Source organism: Primulina tabacum, chromosome 18, assembly GCF_025594145.1.
Source record: "Primulina tabacum isolate GXHZ01 chromosome 18, ASM2559414v2, whole genome shotgun sequence".
Classification (NCBI taxonomy): Eukaryota; Viridiplantae; Streptophyta; class Magnoliopsida; order Lamiales; family Gesneriaceae; genus Primulina; species Primulina tabacum.
The window spans coordinates 26487082-26496996 of record NC_134567.1 but is presented as its reverse complement, the minus strand read 5'-3'; the positions used below and the strand labels follow the sequence as shown (position 1 = coordinate 26496996).

At 32.1% G+C, this 9915-nt stretch overlaps 2 protein-coding genes across 2 annotated transcripts; both read right to left on the bottom strand.

The window, feature by feature from the left end:
• Positions 1 to 1016: 1016 nt before the first annotated feature.
• LOC142532976 (small heat shock protein, chloroplastic-like) lies at positions 1017 to 2030 on the bottom strand. Its single transcript, XM_075639545.1, has 2 exons — positions 1645 to 2030; positions 1017 to 1540 (listed from the first exon to the last, which is right to left on the bottom strand). Exons 1-2 carry the CDS (start codon positions 1874 to 1876, stop codon positions 1110 to 1112), a joined length of 663 nt encoding a protein of 220 aa, XP_075495660.1. The 5' UTR covers positions 1877 to 2030; the 3' UTR covers positions 1017 to 1109.
• A 4079-nt stretch (positions 2031 to 6109) lies between these two features.
• LOC142533790 (protein HHL1, chloroplastic-like) lies at positions 6110 to 8305 on the bottom strand. Its single transcript, XM_075640682.1, has 3 exons — positions 6724 to 8305; positions 6549 to 6596; positions 6110 to 6396 (listed from the first exon to the last, which is right to left on the bottom strand). The coding sequence occupies exons 1-3, from the start codon at positions 6796 to 6798 to the stop codon at positions 6259 to 6261; spliced, it is 261 nt and encodes an 86-aa protein (XP_075496797.1). The 5' UTR covers positions 6799 to 8305; the 3' UTR covers positions 6110 to 6258.
• Positions 8306 to 9915: the final 1610 nt, after the last annotated feature.

Sequence of the window (9915 nt, the reverse complement as noted above, 5' to 3'; positions counted from 1 at the left end):
ATAATTTTTATTATATGAAGATATAATATTTATTTTATTTCATATAATTTTTTTATATAACAAGTCTTTCGTGAGACGATCTCGCAGATAAAAAACATGTCAACTCTGTCTATATTTACAATAACAAATAATACTTTTGACATAAAAATAATATTTTTCATAGACGACCTCAAATAAAAGATCCGTCTCACAAAATTAATTGATTAGACGGTCTAACAAATATTTTTTTGATCTTTTTTATATAAAAAATCACACTATGATCTTAAAAATAGTTACCATATATCATAGCTCCATATGTATGAATTGTTTATTAAAGTTGAGCCACTTATAGTGGTTGAAAATAACAACCGACTCAAATTTCTATGCTTCATATTTATGATTAATTTTTGAACATATAGTGTATGTATTTCGATGGCTAGTATTATAATAGAACGAGGACAAATATTTGTGTGAGACAATCTCATGTGTCGTATTTTGTGATACAGATATCTTATTTGGGTCATCCATGAAAAAATATTATTTTTTATGCTAAGAGTATTACTTTTTATTGTAAATATCGATAGGGTTGACCGTTGATCCGTCTCACAGATAAAGATTCGTGAGACCGTCTCACAACATACCTATTTGAATAGAAGGATATACTAGTAATTAGAGAAAAGAGATACTTCTACATTATACTTTTCTAACACAATAAATGGCCATTAACAATGATAATTCATCATGATTATGAAAAAGAAAATACAGATCAATTAATTCTATGCCAAAAAGATTAATGTATTTATTTTGTTTTCTTGTTCATGTAGTCCATTAATTCTATTGGTCGAGCCAAGGTCAGGCTCAACCTATCGTAAGATTGTTGATAATTTAATATCAAAGCAATTGGAGGAGCCCAATCTAGCAATTTTTATATATAATTTTAATCTTCATTAAAAATATAAAATAAACTATATGTTTATATAATTAGCTTTTCCAATAATATTGTTAATTTAGACGAATGGCTATATATTTGGCAAATATTTGAGAGAATTTATTTTCACCAAATTGGTATCAATTCAAAACTACAAGATTCCTTAATTCGATCCTTTTTCTCTCGGATTACAAAAGCGGCATCAGACGACATTGATGTCAAAAACTTGTGCTACACCGGCTGCCTTAGGTACGCTAATATACAGCACGCCATCCTTAACCTCGGCCTTAATTTTATCGAGCTGGACGTTGTCCGGCAAAGCAATTCTACTACTGTACCTTCCGTAGCTCTTCATCGCCCACTCCTCGCCGTCTTTGGCCTGTTTCTCAGCCGTGATAACCAGCATTTTGTCCTCTACCCAAACCTTAACATCCTGTTTGGTCATTCCGGGAATGTCGAATCTCATCTTGTACTCCGTCTCGGCTTCCTTTATCTCCCAAGGAGTTCTCCCCCTGCCGTTTCCGAAACTGTCCGGCCATTTACCAACGTAGCCGAAAGGGTCTTCCATCATCCTGTCCATTGTCTCAATCATCTGCTGCATTGTTCTTGCTGAAGGAAACCTGTCCCACAAACCTGAGAATACGCAAAAAAACGAACATGTTTCAAGAAAAATTTGAAACTTGGAAATTCAAGCATTTGGATGGGGATCGTGCACGGGCTATGTATATCTATCTTACCAATGGGAGCAACAGAAGCTGATCTTTTGTTGGGCTGTTGTTGCTTGTTCGCTCTTTCCAACTGACCAAGATCGTCGTTCCCTAGGCCCGCCATGGATTTGATAGCCTTTCTTCTGCAAGAAATCGAGGTATCCATCGGTCTGGGATGCAGAAGGATGGGATTTGAGGTGAAAAGGGAAAGCTTTGAGGACATAATTGGATGGGAGACTGAAATGTTTGTTATGCAAGACATGTTTGATTTTATCTTGATTGTACGAGGAACGAAGGGCTGAGGTTGAGGATTTAAAGGGAAAGAAGAGACAATTCTGGAAGAATCCAATCAGTTTCGTGTGTGAGAGTTTCTGGATTTCCCCAGAAACTTTCGGTTCTCAAGTTAATATTTTTCTAGTAGCATCGGCTTCAAAAAAATGATTTCATTTATCAAAACTTTTAATAAATATTTGGATTAATTAATCCAATTAAATACTTCACAGAAACCAAAAAAGAAAAAAAACCTAGTAATTAATTATAGTAGTGTTTTCAAAAACTCTGGTAATTAATGTCACAATTTGATTCGGTCAATTTTACAGAATAGTAACTGAAATCGAACAAATTTACCTGTTTAACAATACAGTTTTTTTTTTTTTTAAATACAAAATCAATTAAATTTCAAATTGAATCGATTAGACTTTGGTAGAACCAAACATTTACACATTCCTCCTGTTGAACGTATGAAGTGCGCGCGCTATATTATATGGTTCTCTGAAAATTTATTTTAAGTTATTTAAGTTCTAATGGAAAAAAAGAAAAGAATAAATGACTATATTGCTAATATTTAGCTGCCTATCGGGGCTAGTTGCCAATATTTAGTTCTAGAGGAGGGTTCATTTGCAATTTTGAGACTATATCAATTTGTCTATAAATACTAATCACTTGTTACTTTGGATGGAAGTATGTGCTTTTGAGTTCTAAAAGTTTTTCTCTTTTTATATATTTTTGGAGGTGATTGTTGACTTGACCGTCGGAGGATTTTTCGTCAGATAATCCCGGACGCTTCTAACATTTGTTCGTGAAGCAGGCGACAGCCCCGAGAACACAATTAATTGGATTTCCATTTTGTTAGCTGATTTACAGGAGCAGGATATATATATATATATATATATATATATATATATAATATGTGTGTGTGTTTGTTTTTTAATTAAATAATACAAATAATTAAAAAGATTATCATAATATCAAAAAATGAAATTTTAGATTGAAGACCCCGGCCCTTGAAAATTTAAAAGAGGGCGAGGGCCGGGTCTCAAACCCGCCTCCCACTTTCAATTTTTTCATTTTCATGTTTTTTTAAAAAAAAAATCTAAATTACCATTTTAAATTATTAAAATCATTTTATTGTTTAATTATAATAACAGTGGAAGTTTTTTTTTTAAGATGACCAATTAAATTTTTATCTATGAGACTGAGTTGATCATCCATAATTATCATAAAAAGTAATATTTTTGACATAATTTTTTTTTACTAGTCAAATTATATAAAAAATCTCACAAAATTTTAATATAAAACAGAATCACAACAATTTTGTGTTAATAAAATATATGAAACTTTATATTATGTTTTGTTGTCTTTCCCTAAAATATATTATTATTTATTGTAGCATTTGCCAATCCAAATAGTTGAGTAGGGATGTAAACGAATCAAACCGTTTGTGAGCTATTCGAAGCTCGATTCGATAAAAGCTCGTTTGAGCTCGTTTAATGAGGCTCGTTAAGATAAACAAACCAAACTCAAACTTTACAGTATTCGACTCGTTAGCTTGTGAACATGTTCGTTGGTAAGTTCATGAGTAATCTTTTAGATGAAAAAATAATAGTTTTTGAAATTTGATTTATTGATTTTGCATATTATTTATGAAATATATAGAAAAATCTATTAAATTTATTTATTATAATAAATTTACAAATTTTAATAAGAATAATATATTTTTCTTTAAATATATAATTTACTTTTTAATTAATTTAATGAAAGTTTAAATGTATAATTCATATTTATTAAGCTTGTTTAGGCTCGATAAAGGTTTGAATAAGCTCGTGAGTCATGCATATATTCATTAAATAAAGCTCGAGCTCGGCTCGATTATAAACAAACCAAGCTCAAACATTCAAGAGTTCAGCTCGGCTCGACTCGATTACATCCTTAGTTGAGTTTGTTGTATACAACGACCGACCCCACAATTGGATTTTTCATATAGTTGGATCAGCCAGCATGAAAAAAATGAAATGTATAAATTTGTGTTGGACGATATTACGGGTCGTATTTTGTGAGACTATCTCTTATTTGGGTCATCCATGAAAAAATATTACTTTTATGTTAAGAGTTATTACTTTTTATTTTGAAAATCGGTAGGGTTGACCCGTCTCATAGATAAAGATTCGTGAAACCGTCTCACAATAGACATACTCAAAATAAAAATAAAATGAAAATGAAACCAATGCATTCATGATTTGTCTAACCTTTTTTTTTAAAATAAAAAGTTATACAATAAATAGACTTTTAATGACTATTGCGGCTTCAAAAGAATATTTTTTTTATGATCAATACATATATCATGTAATGTAAAAAATTGATTTTAACAGATTCATTTAAGCTTTGGAATTCATTGTCTTTCATGATTCAAGTACAATATATTTCGGTGTCATCAAAGACCTCAAAAATTCAGTAATGGTTGATGGAGACTCCTTGAGGCCTTTACTACCCTAAAGTAAGCCATTTATTATCATAAAAAATTTTATGAGGCGGAATAGTAAGCAATTTATTATCATAAAAATTTATGTGGAACAGATTCATAAGTCAATTTTATGAGATAGTTATCTTATATATGGTTATCGATAAAAAAAAATATTATTTTTATGCAAAAAATATTACTTATTATTGTAAATATGAACATAGTTGACTCGTCTTACTGATAAATACCTGTGAAATTTTCTCACAAAAGACCTACTAATTTATTATTACATATTAAATTTTAATATAAAGTATCATTATGAAATAATTATTTTATGTAAAATATGATTTCGAGGGAATAATCTTTTCCATTCCGATTTTTATTTAAAATTATAAATTTGATAGTTAATCTTCATCTTTAAACATGATATGTGATGTGAAAGATTAAATTTTTGTGATGATAGTGGAAACATAAAGAATAATCATCCATTAATTACTATTTAAATATGCAAAAAAAAAAAAAATAGCCGTGATTTAAAACTTGTACATAATGAATCAAACAGCACACTTTTCTGCTACAAAACCAGTGAAAATTACACAATTTTCTGAGTTAAAGAAAATCTATGAACAAACAGATATTGCTTACAAAACTTAATGCTGGTAAATAAATTTTATCATATTCATCAGCAGGTTAACTTCAACTTTTCACCCTGTTCATTAATTTTTAACGCAGAAAAATTTGAAGCATGGTTCGCCGGAACGGCCGTGATGCGGTCGCAACTTGCGACGGTTTTGTTTTGAACAATCGCTATTAGCGACGGTTTTTTGTATGTAGCGACGTTTTTATTCAACCGTTGCCGATTTAACATCGGCGACGGGTTTAATAAAACTGTCGCTATAGTTAGCGACGGTTTCAACAAAACCGTCACTAAATTAAAATCGACGACGGTTAAATAAAAACCGTCGCTAAATTATGTAAAACCATCGCAAATTCGAATCAGCGACAGATTTAATAATGCACGTATCTTTGTTTTCTAGTACAAATAATGTAATTGTAGGTCCTAATGCACGTATCTTTGCTTTCTCGATGATATAACATTTACATACCTTTCTATATAAATGTTTGTTTTCATCAACTTATATTTCATTTCTCATTGTTATTATATTATCATATGATATGAGTAATTTAATAAGCTTAACATTAATTTAACTAGGAAGATTGGAAAGCAAAGCACATCGGTTGATGTGAGATGATAAATTTTGAGTCTTCTTCCCGCTGCATCCATCAATGAAAGACTAATAAAGAAGAGACTGCAAGTCAACTATTTCTATTGAGAAATTTTCATTACAAATTGTGAAAAAACTAAGTTAATTATAAAATATTTCTATTTTAATTGATGTTAAATAATTTGTAACATCACTTTATATAAGATTTGATGCTTATTATTAGTCCATCACTCTAAATTGATTCAAATTTGTGCGAACATATATAAATCCAATCGAAAATATTTTAAAGTTTTAATTAATTAAATACAAATAATTTTTAATAGTATATTTAATTTTTGATATGGTTGGAAATATTTTAAATATAATGACGATATAAATTTTGTTCAATAAATTGTTAATAAAATTTTAAAAATATTTAAATTTTTTATTTACATCAAATAATCTATTTAAATGATATTTATTTTAATTTTTATATTTCTAAATATTTTCCAAAATTTTTAATTTTTATATATTTATAATATTTTTTTTAAATACCCGTTCCGCGACCGTTCCGCGAAATTTCATTGTAACTGAAACGGTTGCATCCGTTTCGATCTCCGCGACCGCGACAGCGAACCATGATTTGAAGACAACCGAAACAAATCGAATATGTCACTGGCCCAAAAAACATCAGGCTCGCCTCTATTTTTCTTTAGAATCTTCTTCTGCTGATTCGCTACCCGAGTTCAAGAATGTCATCTTCCCGAAAGATTCCCTAGCATCGCCAAATAAGTCCTTCACTTTATCGAAAACTGTTTTGAGTTCAGCCTGAGATGGGAGCTGAGAAAATTGCGCGAAAAGACCCCGAAATTTATTGGAACTCACAAACAAAAATGGAAAGAAAAAGATGAGTGCAATTCCAATCAAGGGATTATTTAATTTCAACCTCTTAAGAGCACGGAGTATGAATTATTCAATATCCAAAGCATTACCTCAATCACATTATTTGCAGCAAGTGCATCAGTCAAACTGTTGTTTTCCTACATGTAAGATATAGGGAACAACATTAGAAATGAAAAGGGGGTGGTGGTGTTTGTACTTCCGTATTGGCTGTGTTTTCAGCAAGAAACTAAAATACAAAAGAAAGTGAAGGGTAAAAGGCATTACGATGAGCTTGTAGCCATATTTAAACTCAGTAGCAGATCGCAACACACGAAACTGTTTAATAGCCATCTTCTGCATCTCCTTCTCATCCTGTTTCAGTAAGTGAACGTTTAAGATTCGATACAGATAGTTAAAATTTTAAAAGAATGTAGTGTATGGCGTGGTTCCCACTGCTAACGGGTAAACTATATAAAAGATTGAACAAATTCGGCATATATGCTGCTTCTCACCTTTATAGATATCATCCTCAGGTGACTTACCACCTTTTTCACAAACAGCCCATATGATTTCAGAAATAAGACAGATTCAGATTCTAAGATTGTCACGGTGCTAAATCAAACAAAGACAGAAAGGAGGTATACCTGACCAAGAAGAAAATTCCCAATGGTAAAAATATTTGCAACCCATGAACCAAAAGCGCGGTGCATTTGAGCTGCTTTGTTAGGTACAAAAGGATGTCAAGAACTCTACCTTTGCAAGCTTCATTTTCATAAAATGCTACTGACTTCAGAACTCAAAACTAAATGTATCCTCAAGAGGGTAAAAATAACTATTGCAAAGAAATAGCTAGTCGGAAGGCACATAGCAAAGAAATATTCGCATTGTTTTTTGTATACAATATTCGGGATGACTTGATTTCAGAAAATAATAATGAGCAATGGACTAATTGGTTAGCCACACCGATGATTCAATGCTACAAGCCAATGCAGGATATTGTTAGCCATAACTCATCGTTAACCAAAGTTTCAACACTAAGAAAATAAAAATAAGTTGGAAAAGAAAAAACACTGATACCCCCGTAATATCTCGGGGTTTCCAGGTGATATCAACACCATTGCTCAAATCAAAGGATTAGGGGGAAAAAAAATCCCAACTTCGGAAAAAAATGATTGAAGCAAAAGATTCAAAATTTACCAAATACGATAGCCCAGAAACAGGAAAATGAAAAAGAATTTCAAGAATCCTATGTGTAAAAGAAAGATATGCGGAACAGAACTAACATTGGCCATACGAATAAAAATAACAAATTTTGGGTTTCCATCATCTTCAAGCTTTGGCAAAGGAGGAGGAGGTTTTCTCTGGTACTGTCTACCATCCATTCCTTTCTTGCCTTTAGCTCATATCAGCAATAACCGTTGCTTTTGCTGGCACGGCTTCTGGGGTGTATTTCTTTTCGTAGAAAACAGGGAGTCTTTGATGAGTGATTCTTCGTGTGTTCTTCCTCCATTTGATTTCAAGGGTAGTTTCACCAGTTGATTCAAATACATGCCCGCCTCCATTGATAATCTGCTGACAGCTTAGAGGAAGTGAAACTGTCAAATTTTTTCAGTTCTTGTGATTTGGTGGGTGGGGACGTGGCTACAAACCGCGTATATGGGGGACCGTTTGGCTTAATCTTATCCCCGAGACCGCGACTATTCTGTATGATACTCTATTCTTTCTTTATTTATTTCTTGGGTTACTCCTTGTTTCTCGGTTTTCCTTGCTGAAATAAATGGAATGTTGTTGTTAAATATACTAAAACCTCGTGCAATTTTCAATTTCTGGCAGTCAGGAAGGCGTTATTCAAGTTCCTATTTGGTTTGGTGTTACCTTTAGAAGTTCTCACTACTATGGAAGGTGATGGCTGTCCGTAAAATCTAAAGAACTCACTCATATCACAAAACTGACAGTAACTTGGTAGTGTCATTGCACGGAATTTCGAAAATTGTTCACTTATTTTTCAAGCCATATATTGGCCCTGAGGGATAATTCGACCCTCGCATAGGGTAAGACCAAATCCAACCTGATCGTGATTAAAATACATGTGGAGTTAATACATAAATTTTCAGCAAATCCCAGTTTTAAAATGTATGTAATCCGTTGGAATACAGTATGTCTATATATAAAAAAATTGATAGTCTTTGTTGGGCTTGAGCCCAGCCCAGCCCATACTATGACTACGCCCCGCACACATTAACTTTACTTGCTTTGTTCATAAAGGCATCTCGATTCAATAATAAAAAAACATACCTAGACAAATCTCCATGAGCAGCCAGCCAGGGGACAACCATAGAAGTTCCGAACCCATCAACAATATGCCTCCTTTCATCTGCTCTCCCTCCCGAAACTTAAACAATGGCTGGCAACCCTTCCAACCACAATGAAACGATTACTCTGCCAAATTCGCCTGCTTCCCCACCCAATTCAAGACCTTCACCCAATCCTCAAATGCAGCATGGTACCTACTCTCTGGCGCCAACCTATACCCGACCGCCGCCGCCACCGTATCACACAATTTCGCAAGTCTCCTACAAAAGACATCATTCGCTAACGTATCATTCCCCCACTCACCCACCCCCTTCTATGAATCAAAATCGCACATGCTTCTATCTACGTTGACTTTACACTAATGAAGAATTCTTTTGTAATAAATTATTATAAGAAAGAAGAAAAAATATTATCTCCGATTTATTACAGCATGATCATTGGTGGTCAATTTGACTAGACACTAAACCAAGAAATCGATAGATATTCATGTTTTCATCATTTTAACTGCTAAGAACTTTCAATAATTCTTACGTTGTACCAAAACTGTTGCCCACTCCTATGATACGAACGACATATATATATGAAAAATAGATGGAGTTGATGTTTTTGGAAATATATTTTTCCTTCAAATTCCACACGCGATGCAAGGCACGAGTTCAATTTGTACTCAAATCACGAATTTTGACATTGTCCCATCCGAGACACGTAAAACAGAAAAAAAAAAAAAAAAAAAAAAGTAATTTGCGACCATTTTCATTTATTTTTTTTATTTCTTTTATTCCTTTTAACGGGGTTATATTATTTTATTTTAAAATTTAATTGATTATTTTAAAATTTAATGGATTATTTTGTATATGAGCCCATACACACCCATGTATCCATCATAATTCGATCTTTGTCTAATTTCAAATTTCAGTTCTTATTATAATTATATTATGAGTTGATTTACGATTCGTAATTTATATAATTAGCGTTAATGAAGTAATGGGGTCTTAGAAAACTCTAACCGGCATAATTCTCAACCTGACCAGATTATATTAACAATATTTTTATATATCTCACTAAAACTTGTCTAGAGAGTTTGTCGAACAATATTTATCTAATATAATTTATTTGACTTAACATGATTTATGTACTATTTCATTAGCTCAAAAATTCAATTTA